The 13,566-nt window shown below is 58.1% G+C and overlaps 1 protein-coding gene across 7 annotated transcripts in view; it reads right to left on the bottom strand.

Annotated features, from left to right (window-relative positions):
- CACNA2D2 (calcium voltage-gated channel auxiliary subunit alpha2delta 2) overlaps positions 1–13,566 on the bottom strand; it is a 139,430-nt gene that overhangs the window by 101,474 nt on the left and 24,390 nt on the right. For all 7 annotated transcript variants that reach the window (XM_060402525.1, XM_042236172.1, XM_060402526.1 and 4 more), the window contains exon 2: positions 12,010–12,091. In XM_060402525.1, coding sequence (XP_060258508.1) covers positions 12,010–12,091 — 82 coding nt within the window. The remainder of the gene's footprint in view (positions 1–12,009; positions 12,092–13,566) is intronic.

The raw sequence follows: 13,566 nt of genomic DNA, 5'->3' as shown, positions 1-13,566 counted from the left end.
GGAGCCCCAGGGTCTCCAGGAGGCAAAGGGTGGGTCACTCAGCCCCACAGATGGACATGACCTCTCTAGCTCCGCCAAGGGTTTCTAAGGAGGCTCTGTGTATCTAAGGATACGCTGCTGCTGAAACTCGTGCAGGTGGGAGAAGCCGGCCTCCCTGGCTCCTCCCTGGGAGCCAGTCTGAAGAGGGAGGCTAGGGCCCAATCTGACAGCCCTGTCCAACGAAGAAGCCCACCCAGATCATCTGCCGTGGGGTTCAGCCACCGCCCTCGGCAAGCTATGGTCTGAGAGGGAGACAGTGCCAGCCCTGGGGGGCTAAGACTGATCCAGGAGGCTGCCAGACCCTCCCTGACTTGGAGCAGTGAGTGTTCAGGGCCAGTCTCCTGCTTTCCCCCGCAAGGCTCCAGACCTCCGTTCCCCCTGAGCAGCTCCTCCACCACTTAGCAACGGAGACAATTTACATAATGCATCGAGTGTGCGAGCAATAATGGCTGGGGAAGCAGGGTGCCCGTTAGTGGCTCCTTGGGAGGGAAAATACCTGCTCCCACACCACCGCTTCCTCCCTCGTGGAACAGGGCCCTGAGGCTGTGGGAAGCAGGTGCCTCTAAGTGCTTGGCTGATGCCAAGAGGGGCCCAGAAGGGCCATGCCAGTCCTGGAAACGGAGCAACCTCGGGACAGGGATGCACGAGGGAGGAAATTTCCAAAGCACCTGAGTTTTGAACATAAATCCACCCAGCCGTGCTCCCTGAGCCTGCACCCCTGCTGGGCCCAGGGCCTTGCATCCGGAGCCTTCCTGGAGGAGGAGGAGGTGTTCTGGCAGGAGGTAAGCTCTAGCCGGGGGGCTGGGGAGCCAGGCTGCAGCTGCCGGGGAGGTGGTCATGTTCAAACACAAAGGCAGCGATGGAAGGGGGAGAATACATAAAAATTACTGGTATGGTAATTGCTTTTTATATAAATGTTCTTTTAAGAAGTTTTCCCCAGTGTGAAAGTCCCTTTTTAAAAAAGAATAAATTTGCGGCACATCAATTTATTCCGTGCCTGTAGCTGGAGCATAATGAAGGCTCCTCTGTCAATACCCGATCAGGAGGCAAGTGGCTGCCGCTTGACCTGGCTTCCGGGGCTCCTGCATGACAAGGCAAGCGGTAGGCCCCCGGGGTTTGTGAGGGGCTGCAGGAGCGGGTGGCAGGCCTGGCTGTTGGATAGTCAACATCAAGTGACACTCTGGGCCTCAGGGCCAAACCCAACAAACGCAACTGGAACCCCAGGAACTGTGCTCAAACGGGAGAGTCAAACGGAGGCAGCTACAATTCTGCTGATGGGGAGCACGCAGGGGAGCACGGGGCTCTCCCTTTCTAGGGACAGGAGAGCGGAGGGGCTCAGCAGGCTTGGGGCTGGAGGGATGGGGCCCCTGGGTCTGCCTGCAGGGCCGGTGGAGGAAGCCGCCTGGTGACAAGGCACCTGGGGGCAGTAAGTGGGAGTGGCCTGTTCTGAGCTTTGGGAAGCTCCCCGTGGACTCCAGCTCAGCTCTAAGCCCACAGGCACCAGTGCTCTCCCTGCTACCCTGGGGCAGGGAGCCCATCAGCAGATCCCAGCCCCGAGCTGGAAAGGCTGCTCCCCCCTCACCAGGAGGCCCAGACCCCTGAAACCAGGCTCCTGCCCAGTGGCCCTGACCAGCTGCAGCGCTCTCATCTGTGGGGCGTGCACAAGGCTGTGCTCTCCACAGGGGTCACTTGGTCCAGCAGCCCAGGGCACCGACACATAGGGGCATGAGGACACTCATCCACAAGTGACTGGCCTCTTGCCCTCCCCGAAGGGCTGCTGCTAAGAACAGTGTCAGGCATAGTGACTTGGGAGGGGATGTGCATGGTACGTGGGGACATGGCATGTATGTGTGTGTGTGTGTGTTTGCGCGCGAGACTGTGAGCTCCTCACCCACAGCTGAGATTTCTCAGCTTCACTAATTAATCGGTTAAGTAGTTCTTGCCTGCTCGGGTGACACAGAGCTTGCGGCACCTGCCTCCTCACAGTCCCACCCTGGCCTGTAAATGTTCCTGTTCACATCTGCTCCCAGAGCACACAGAACTGTGCACTCAACACATACACACGTGTGCACACGCCTGCCGGGTCACACATCCCACCCAGGACACACGCATATGGGATCACATACTCTCTCTCTCTCTCTCTCACACACACACACACACACACACACACACACACACACAAGAATGTGTGTGCCCGGTCCCGCCCCCACATGCAGGCTCAGCCACTCCCTTCCACAGACACACACACACTCCCCTGCTCCTGTTCCCGCTGGAGCGCCCGCGCGCACACAGGTTCACGTGCTCTCGTTTACATGTGCGCAGACATTCCCACATGCATCATCACACTCCTCTCGTCTCTCCTCCCGCTGTGATCAGCCACATCCCACCTCACAAAGTCTCCGCAGGTCAGAGATTGTCTCCCGGTGAGTCATGGGACCAATAATCAATCTCCAGGGGCGAGGTGCTTTCTAGGTCTGTCGCTTTGTGTTCAGGTGGCATCCTGGGAGGCCCGGGCAGGAGCCTGCCCTACTGGGCATGGTCTCCATGCCCCATGTGATGGGAAGACTGGACTGGGTCCAGGAGAGGTCCCTGGCAGCCCCCTCCTGTATACACCCGAAGGATGCAAGAGCAGACAGGAGGTGGGAGCAGCACTGATCCGGAGGGCTTCCCTGGGGAGGGGGCTGTGGGCTGGGTTTAAAACCGGGGAGAGGCCTGGAGGGACGAGGGGTGAGTGGGGAGAGCCTCAAGTGCAGGAGGAGGAGGAAGCTGAGAAGGCCAGTGGGGGCGGTGAAGTCACATGGATGGCTGGAGGCCTGAAGGCTCCCCGCTCCTCTTGCCAGGCCTTCCAGTCACTCTAGGAAGAGCCCAGCAGCCCTGACTCCAGCCTGAGGTCCAGGGTGGCAGCATACTGTGCAGCCAGCTCTTCTCTAGGGCCCTTCTCCACAGCCCCCATCCCCTCCATCCCCTCACAAAGAGCCATCAGTGACCCTCTATGAGACAGGACCAAACTTGGCAGACCCCGGCAAGTCTAGCTCGCTCAGGGCATCTGACACCGACGTTTACGTTTCTGATGCCCTGGGCCCTGGTTCCCCTAGGTGGGCTGAATGGTCCCCAGGGTCCTGTGGGATAGATCAGAGCCCCAGCCCCTCCCTTTGCGGTCCTCAGATGCCTGCCCCCGTTGCTAACCAGACACTGAAGAGTTCCCAGCTGAGTGCTACTCCAGGTGGATCACATACATGCAAGTTTGTACGCGGCAGGCATGGGTGCATACGTGCACCCCATGTGTGTGCACAGCCTGCTCCTCCACCCAGACCGCACACCTCTCAAGCGGAGGCCCCGCCCCCAACTTCACATCCTGAGGCTAGAGTGAGGAAGTCCTAGAGTCAGTCACTTGGTTCCTTGATTCACGGGAACCCACAGATGGACAAGAAGGGAGCCTGTCGAGTCTGCCCAGGACCCAGATCCCCCTCTGTCTTCATTGCCGTGCCACCGCCAAGGAGCCAGCTGGCTTCCAGGGCTGAGAGAGAGGTCTAGGAAAGATGGGGAGTTTGGGGCTCAGCAATCTTCTCCAGACACCAGATCTCTGCTCACAAGGAGAAGGGAGCCATGCCCAGAGAAGGTGGAGGGAGGCCAGGCTGAGCCTCCGTCTCCTGCTTGGTCGTGGTAAATGCTGCTCATGTTGCCCCTGGGGCCGGCTGTGGTTTGTCAGAACCAATTACTTCTCTGCCTCTGCCAAATGCTTGGGGCTCCATGAATCTCAGGCGAGTGTCCTCGTGGCTGCCACCGATCCAGAGATGGATGGGGGTGGAGGATGGGGCGGGGATGCAGATCAGGTCAGCCATCCCCAGGGGCCCAGCATGGAAACCCATTCAGTCCTCTACTCCATCCCCCATCTCCCATCCAGATGAGCCCCCAACTCTGGACATGCAGCCCTGTCACTCTCCAGAGATGGATGCAGAGACCAAGGGAGAAGTGAACAGGCTCTGGCCACCTCAGTAATCTGCAAGCACTTAGTCCCATCAGAGCTGACCCTCAAATGTTCTGCTGCTAGGCCAGTCCCCCTGGGGACCCCAGAAGAGAGGTAAGGTGCTTATCAGAGCTCTTGCCACAGCAGGGCTGGGATTTGCCCACGCCGCATGGTTGTGGGGTCCTAGCTCCCCAACCAGGGATTGAACCCAGGCCCCCAGCACTGAAAGTGCTGAGTGCTAACCACTTGATTGCCAGGAAATGCTTTAAACAGCCCAGATTCCCAGGATGGAAGAATTGAAGGGCATCCACTTCAGGGAATGGACCCGGACCCGAAGCCACAGGTTCTCAGCTTCTCTAGAAAGCGGCGCTGTCCACCTGGTGAGGTTCTGACTATGCCTCTGAGATCGTCTCTTTCTTAAATGGGGGAACCTCAGGCCAAGAGCTGCCACCCTCAAGAACCCAGAGCTTGGTGGCTTCCTACCACCCTGACTCTAAAGCCAGTCCAGCCCCATGCCCTTCTCTGAGCCCACAGGGCCTGGGAGGACAAGCTGGCACCTGGGTGACTGATCTGAGAAACAGACTCACGGGCCTCTTCTGGGTGAAAGGGCCCTTCCCTTCACTTCACCAGTTTCCTCCCTGGGTGCTTCTGCAGCTGCCGCCTTCCCTGGCCCACTGGCCCTGTTTCTCCAATCTCTGGTGGCCTTTGTGCCTCTCCCAGCAAGAGCCCCCAGAGATGTCATGGTCAGAAGGTGCTACAGACTCAATGTGTCCCCTCCCCCAATTCCTATGTTGAGACCTAATCCCCACTGTGACAGTATTTAGAAGGGGGCCTCTTGGGAGGTGGTTAGGTCACAAGGGTGGAGCCCTTGTGGATAGGATTAGTCCCCTTATAAAGGAAACCGCAGAGAGGTCCTTCGCCCCTCCATGTGAGGACATAGCGAGAAGACAGCTATCAATGGACCAGGAAGTGGGTTCTCAACAAACACCAAATCTGTGGATATCTGGTGGATCTTGAACTGCCCAGCTTCAAGAAACATGAGAAATTTCTGTTGTTGATAAGTCACCTAGTTTACAGTATTCTGTTATAGCTGCCCGAACAGGACGAAGAAGCGGGGGAAGAGGAAACCAATTTCCAGATTCCTGGGTTTCAACTAGCAAAGGTGACAGCCTGCATATCTGAACTTTCTAAAGCCATAACTAAGTCCTGGAAGGGCAGGCAATTGATACTGGGGGGGGGCACAGAGACACCCCCACATTTTCAGGGCTCTGCAGCCTTTCCTTGCCCCTGCTCCCTTGAGATCCTCACATCTCCCTTGAGGACAGGGGTGCTTGGACCCCCATTTCACAGATGGAGGAATCAAGGCTCAGGAACACACGCGCCAGGTCCCACAGCCCTGTCACGCCTCCCCACTTCACTCTTTCCTCCACTACCCACCATTCCGTGTTGCCCAAGGCACAGGCTCCAGTTCAAATTTCCGTTCTGCCACTTACAAGCTGTGGTACCTCAGTAAACACGGCTTGGGTTTCCCTGGTGGCTCCACGGTAAAGAATCCGCATGTCAAGGCCAGAGACACAAGTTCGATCCCTGGTCTGAGAAGATCCCACATGCCATGGAGCAACTAAGCCCGTGTGCCACAACTACTGAGCCTGTGCTCTAGAGCCTTGGAGCCTCGACTACTGAAGCCCTTACACCCTAACATCTGTGCTCTACAAGAGAAGACACCACAGTGAGAAGCTCATGCGCTAGAGAGGAGCCCCCCTCGCTGCAACTAGAGAAAAGCCTTCGCAGCAAGGAAGACCCAGCACAGCCAAAAAACAAATAAATAAAAAAACAAAAGCAGAAGATGACACAGCTCTTCTCTCCCGCCCTGAGCTGTTCTCTATCCTCTGGGAGCTGACCTCGGATGGGGCCCCACAGTGACCTCTTGGCACAAAGTGGAAGCTGGTGGCCCCTTCTCCGGTGGCGTATATCACTAGGCGTGGGTCTGCCTATCCTACCCAGAGACGCAGCTCCCACAGACCTGTCCCCTCCATATCCACAGCCTCCACTGGAACCTGGGCAGCAGCTCCTTGCTGAGACTCTCCTAGGACCCTGAAGCCTCCGAGCAGGGCTCCCTGCCTGCCCTGCAGGACTCCAGGAGCAGGGGGTTCTGAATTGATCAGAGATGTGAGCACCCACGCACGCCCCTCGGGGACCTTCCTATCACTGTATCCTCCACCTGCTCTGAGAGATTCTTCCAGCCTAATACCCTCACACTCCACGGAGGAGAAGGAGGGCCTGGGAGGGGCAGAGGGGCTGAGAAAGACACAGGTCCTGGCCCAGTTTAGCAGCCCCAGAGGCGCCATCAGTTTGGCGGTGGCTCCAGGCAGTGGGTGCCCATGGAAGGCACGGCCAACATGAGCCAGTGCCCTGGGACGGTCCTCCCCCAACACTGACCTCCCCCGTGCCCCCTCTCTGGTTGGGGGGCGTACAGAAGGGGTGCAGGACATAGAAGCCAGACAGCTGACCGTCAGGCAGGAACTCTTGCCACAGATGAATTTGGCTTTTGAAAAGCTTCTCAAAAATGGAATTTTCTCCTTCAGGCAACCACAGAATATGTGGGGAGGGGGTGAGCAGGAGAGCAACCACCACCCCCTCCCACCCTGTATCTCCCCACACAGCGCTCAGGAGGGAGCATCCACAGACCACAGGGTGGGGAGACAGTGCCACAAGAGGCCAACCTCAGGGCAGGACCTGGGAAGGGAAAGAGGTGGGGAGCAGGCTGGGCTAGGGGGACCAAGAGGGGACCCAGGAAGGGCTTCAGCCAGGCTCCCCCGGATCTGCCTCCATAGATCCAATTATGCTCCAGCGGCAGCCTTACCACGTCTCAGACACCCTCCCAGGAGCCCCCACCCCCCGCCTCAGCCCCATGCATCCCCGCTGGGTGCCAAGCAAGAGGACCATATGGAGGGAATAATAAGACAATTAACTTTCCATTAAAGAATAATATATGTGGGTTTTTAGAGAGGCGAGCGGCAGCAATCCCTACCCAGCGGCATATTTCACACGCGCGCCCCCCACCATCCCCACCCTCACGCGCCCCACGTCCGATCATCTGCACTGGGAGATGAGAGGGCGCCGCTGGGCCTCAGTGGGAGGTGGCTGGAGCAGGGGTGGGGGGCTGTAAGCGGAGAGGCAACAGCGGAGACCCTGGATGGTAGTTCTGTGGCTTCCTGTAACCTCGGGGAGGGGGTGTCACGGGCCTGGGTGGGGCTCCCTCAGCGCCGCTCTCCTGACCGAGCTTGTGAGCCGGGACTGCCGTGCGTGTCCTGCATGAGTGCGGGTCCACTTGGCCAAGGAGCTGAGGCCTGCCTCATGAGGCCAGCTGAACCACAGTGCTTTGAAGGGCTAAGGGGTGGTCTGGGGGTCACAACCACTGGTGCTCCCCTTTTCTGGCCCTCCCAGGGCTGCTTCTGTCCTCTGGCATCTTCCTCCACCCCAGCTTCCTGCATCCTCATCTGCTGCAGCCCCTCCACAGTTCTGAGGCCCTCTGGCACGCCTGGACATAGCTGGGCCCACCTGAGGTGCCCAGAGAGGACCTCCTACCCCAAATGGGGGCCAAACACAGCCCTGGCCAGCACCCCCTGAGCCAGCATGTGAGGGTGCGTGTGCTTCGGGAATTGGTGGTGCTACGTGGGGGTGGGGTGAGGGTGGAGGAGCAAGGAGAAGCCTGTGTGAAGGGCACCTGCAGAGGGCCCTGTTCCTGCTTCCCTGAGCCCCTCAGAAAAGGGGTCCTCGGTGTGGCCAGACTTCGGTCCTTGCCTCGAGCCAGCTCCAGATGCGGCACTCTGCAAATATTAATTACACATTCCCAGGGAGCACTGAGCAGACGCAGTGCGGGGATGGCCAGGGGCAGACAAGATGGGCTGGGACTACAGCGCCGTCACTGGCTCAGAAATCCCATTTCTGGCTACCCGTAGAAGTGAGGACACATGAAGAGCATTTGTCTGGTCCATCACGACTGCCCGGAGAAGCCCAGCTGTGGGGAAGGGAGCTGGAGACTTGGGTCAGGGATCTCTGAGTCCTGGGGTCTTGCTCACTGTGGATACAGCTAGGCAATCCAGGACAGGGGCCGCACCAGCCTGCACCTCTGCCTCGATACTCCTCACTACCACCCCCACCATCCAGGGCTAGTAAGTCAAGGCTCCAGGGCTGGACTGGGGGGTAAAGACAGTCAGCCACACCTTGGTTTCCCTGCAAGCAGCATACAGTTGGGCTAAGGCCGTCATGGGGGCTGAAGCAGAGAGGGGCGTGAGCAGGGCTGTAAGCCATTTCTGCCCTGATGGGACATGTGTGGGGGTTGACAGGACGGAGAAAGGCTCCCATAGATCCAGACTTGGCCTGTGGTCCCGAGACATGGCGATCCCAGGTCTCTGCTGCCATACCAGCTCCAGCCAGGCAGCCTTTCCTCACCCCGACACCCACCCCAGACAGAGCATCTTCTCACTGCCTTCTGCAGAGACCCTCCGTGCAGATGTCTTACCCGAGTCAGGAATCCATCCCAGGGTGGGTGCCCGATGAACCACTGGTTCTTTCCCACATCTGACTACAATCTGTCCTGCTTTGCTTTCCCCCCAGAGTTGTTCCCTTTCTACCCTGGACACTCACGCAGAGGGGGATGGGGTCCCTGGCTGTATCCATCAGATTGACCTGGGCTTCAGAATGGGGAGACAGGCCATTTCCATGTGGTCCGCTATGTGCCCCCAGGCACCTGACGAATTATTCATCCTGATCAGCCTCATTATGAAAATGAGCTCAGAGCCCCAGCATATGTGCTTTCTGCTATCCCTCCCCGACCAGGATGACAATATAGTGCTGATGGGGGAGGGCAGAAAAGGGGCTCAGGAGATTGTACTCAGCCTCTAGAGGCCCTGGAGGGGGAGGACTGCAGTAGTATCCACACTTCCGTGGCCTGTTCACAGCAGGTGTAAGCCAGGGCTGGGAGATGGGGCTGGGTTTTCCCAGTGGGGCATGGCTCAGGAGCCCCAGGCCACAGTGGGAGCTCCTACAACACGCTGGCCCTCAGGCTTGGTAAGGTGAAGAAATGGGAGAGGGTCTTTGCAGACACCTCCCACACTCCACCAAGGTTTGCCATGGTGTCCAACCTATAAATGGGCCACAGTCTATACCCAGCCACGCCCTTGTAGGGTTGTTCTTAGGTCAGGAGGAGGAAAGTGCCAAGACAAGGAAATTGCTCCTAAATGCCACTGTCTGCAGTTTCTGGACTCTTGCAGCTGCCAGCTCTGTGGCACCCAGCTCCTGGGGGTGGGGCTGCCTCCAGGACTGGGGCTGGTGGAGAGGGCAGCCAAGTCGGAGAAGAAACTCAAGGATCACCCCAATGGCAAGGTGTTTGGGGGTGGCTCAGGGAGGCAGGGAGAAGGGTGGCCTCAATGGGGATGGAAGCCATAGGCTTGGCAGAGGTGGCACCAGGGTCTACGGAGCATCATGGCTGGGTCAGGGCTTCAGTGAGAGCATCCTCTTGACCCTCTGAGCCAGGCATGGGCCGGGCACATGGGCCCTCTTTTATCCATGTGAAGGAGAGCCGTGGTGGCTTAGTCAGGGCTGCGGGGGGTTGTGGGGGTGGTGCGGGGGGGTGGGTACTGGTTGGCCCCTCCTGCTCTCATAGGGCTGTCTTTTTCTTCTAGAACTCTTCACCTGCTCCCCTACTGCCCACCTCACAAGAGTGTCCTGTGCCAAGAAGGAGCCCCAGAGCTGTCAGCAGGAAATAAGAGGCTGAGGAAGCAGGTGAGAGAAGACTGGAGCAGGACAGAGAGCCGCTGGAGAGCTGGCAGGCACTGACAGGCAGAGGCTTGCCAGAAGGAGCCTGGAACGCCAGGTCAGCACTTCTCTGCCTGGCCACAGCCTCACCGAGCCTGGCCCAGCTCCCTTCTTTCCTGGCTCATCCTGCCCACCCCAAGAAGGGAGGCCTAGCTAGAGAGGAAGCGGCGCCCTGGAACAGGGGTCAGGAGCCCAGCATTTGGGCTCCAATTCTGCCATACCCCACTGTGTGACCCCTAGGAAGGTGGGGTTGGGGGAAGATGTGCTCATTGATGAGTGTGTGGAATCGCTCGACTCCTGGCAGAAAGGAAGGGAACAACACATCCTGGGAATGACAATGATCAGTGAGGAATATTCAAATCTGGTTTCTAGAAAAGGAGCATATCTGTGTCAGCCTGTCCACTCCCATTCTTACCACCTCCTTCCAGCCAGACCTCCCAGCCACGCCATGGACCAAGAATGAGGATCAGAGAGGGTCTAGGACCTGCTGAGGAGCACACAGTGGGTTCACTGAGCGGGTTCATCTCTGGTCCGCACCATCCAGGAAGCTCAATGGTTCAGACAGACCCATGTCTCTGGCCTGCAGCATGTACACTATTTCCCCAGTAGCAAACTTTTACGGTCTGAGATGCCCGTGACTATAAAATAAACAATTTCCTTGAGCTGAGGATTGAAAGCATGGAAGATTTCTTGGCTGGAAGCGCATGGTTCACTCCTTATGTGGGGTACATCTTATGTCCTGATACGAAGCTTGGAAAGGCACACGACACACATTCCAGGGAACTCTCGTGTCTTCATTAACCTACACAAGCTGCACTTGGCAATGCCCACTGAAAACCAAGTAAGCGCTGGGTGCTATTCCTGAGCAGAAATTGACTTCTGTTCCAGAACAGCTTTTCCTACCGTGCCTTCTCTGGAAAGCTCTGCCGGCCTCTGAGCATGGCTGAGTCACTGAGAGTTCACAGGAAGAGAGTAGGATGGGGGTTACTGCAATTCCAGCCCAGCCATCAGGGAAGGGGGCGCTCAAGAGAGGCTGGGCCACCGGGGCTGGAGGGAAGGACACCTAGCAAACTAATGGCTTAGGCCTCCAGACTCAGACTCCGCCTCCCAACTAAGTTACCACCTAGACTGCCATCCCTGATCAGCCCCATCCTATGCCAGAGGTCCCACATCCACAGCCGACATCAACACACCCATGTCCACTTCTACTTCCTGGGTACCGGCTACAAGCCGAGCACGGTGCAAGAAACAACACCCCACAGACGCTCCCTCTGCTAACCTGGGCCTGACCAAGAGGGACACAGGAACACAGTGAGTGTCTCATCACCAAGCCCAGGGCCTGGACCTTTGGCTGAATCCCCCAATGATGATTCCACTTAATCTGCTGTTCCCAAGTCAACCATTGGCAGGAGATACCCATTAATCTCCTGTTCAGTTCTGGTCACACTTCCCAGCCCAGGCAGCCAGCAAAGAACTCCTCAAGTCCACCACATACCTGGGAGCCCCACCCCGACCACTCCAAGAGCTCAGGTCTTTGAGACTCCGCATTTCCACATAAAGAGCGACAGCTCTGGAGCCCTGTGGCCTGACAGCAACACATTTTGCAGCCTTCTGGGGGTGATGGATGGCCTGCTCTTCACATCACTATTTCAAACATTAACATAATCTCCCAGGATGAATGTGGCTGCTCGCGCCTAATCAATCACCCGCCCGCCCCTTGATCCCTCATCTCGCCAAGCACGCGCTTGCCACTCACCTCCTGCTGCACGCAGCGCCCTGAGCGGGCAGCACCACTCTCTGGGGCGGTTCGGCCTGGCCACCCCACGCGTTGCAAGGACAGTGCCTCTGGCTTCCATGCACAACCACGTTCCACTGGAGCCGCCAGGGCCTGGACTCCCACCCCATATGCTGCCTCAAACACAGACCTCACCCTCCTGAAAAGCCCGACATCTCCCCATCAGAGCCGACTAGGTACCACTCCAACACGGTGACCTGGGGAAGAGCAGATCAAGACCCGAAGGAGTGCATATTTCTGCTTCCCCACCTGCCCCGATAAGTCCCACATGTCCCATCACAGCGGGTCCTCAGCTGTGCCACACCTTCTTCACTCATTTCTGAAGCCCTTCCCCCATTCACAGCTGGAAGAGGGTCCCTAAAGGGAGAGCCAGTGGCACCGGGCTTACCTCGCGGAGCTGCTGGACGCCCCCAAAGATCCGCATCACACCATCAATCTCCTGCTCCAGGCGCCGGGCCCAGTGCTGCACCCTGCGTGCAGAGAGGAGAAAAGTGTCAGGAGGACCCGCCTGCAGCTCGAGCAGCCCTGCCCCGACCACCTGGGGGTGACCCACAGCAGCCGCCCCTTCAGAACCCCGTTTTCACTAGAGAAGAAACAGAGGCTGGGAACGACTCTCTTTCCCTTTGAAGTCTGGACCTGGTGGCCCAGGCTCTCCCCACGTACTGTCGGATGGCCAGGGAGGGGAGCAGATTAGAGTTTAAATGCAACTCAGGGAGTCCAGTGGCTCTGAGAAGCCTGCAGCGAGACTATTTTTCACCGTGAAGAGGCAGCCCTTGATGCTGCTGCTCTGAACCTGGGGACTCAGGACACCAGGGAGCACGGGACGTGAGTGAGCCTGATGTCTGCTGCCTCTCAGAGCCTCCTGCCCCCAAGGCTGGGTGGCACTGGGTCAAGGGGAGGGCAGGTGAGCGAGAGTTGCTGCGTAATGTGGGGCAGGTCCCTGCCCCTCGGGGCCTCCTCTTAACAGTGGACATGGATGGCTTCCTCACCTTTCCAGCAAACTAGTAAACAGAAGTTCATTGCTGGATGCCCCACATGAACCATCCACCCGCAGGTCCAGTTCAGACCAGCCCGCCCCTTTCTGGGGACCTGGCGAGCCCCACGAACCCTCCACCTGAGCCGCCAGCCTGAGCAGGTCTCCTTTGAACTGGTGCCACCCTGAGGTTGTTTTAATCCACCTGGGTCTCACTGTCTTCCTCTAGAAAGTGGGGATAATTTGGGGCCGCCTTGTAGGGTATGAGAAGCACACATGAGAACTGGAGGGTCAAGGGTGCTGCACGGCAATCTTTATGAGGGGACAGGATGGACAGGCGGTCACAAGACCCCATGTTCTCAGCCCACACTCGTGAACTGGGATGGTAACTGGGGAAAGAGCTGGCCTGGAGGCTAACCTGTAACCCCGCTTCACACAGTGCCAGATCAGGTGAGCAAAATCACACCAGCCCTGGCCAAGGGCTGCTGGCTGGAAAGACAGTGTCCATATGGTTGAAAGCATTTTCTGCTGTGATCAAGGTCTCCACCCTAAAGCATCTGAAAGGCACCTCAACTTCCCGTCCCCACCAGACACAGAACAAGGCCTTTCCAGGGAGGGCTCGTAGGAGAATTCTCACAAAGACTGAAACATGCCCATGGGTTAAGCACATCCCAGGAGGCCAGGTAAGGGTGGGGGAAACGCCAGTTCCCCACCTCTGCAGGGGTACCCCAGCAGCCATGTGATCCAGGAGATTGAGTCTGGCCCCAATCCTGCCCTGGTCCTGTAGCCTCCCCTACCTCTGGCAGTGCTGCTCGGGGCCAGGGCTCTTACAGTTCTCTGGGTCAGAGGAGCTTGACTCTCTACTCCAGCCCCCTGCCCCACATCCCTGTGGCTGGGGGCTGGGCCCTTGCCATTGTGTGTGCCCGGGTCGGTTGGCATGGGAACTCAGATCAGGAGGCGGGCAGATCACTA

The sequence above is a fragment of the Ovis aries genome, chromosome 19 (genome assembly GCF_016772045.2).
Source record: "Ovis aries strain OAR_USU_Benz2616 breed Rambouillet chromosome 19, ARS-UI_Ramb_v3.0, whole genome shotgun sequence".
NCBI lineage: Eukaryota > Metazoa > Chordata > Mammalia > Artiodactyla > Bovidae > Ovis > Ovis aries.
The sequence above is the reverse complement of the archived record's forward strand: the minus strand, read 5'-3'. Positions and strand labels throughout refer to the sequence as shown.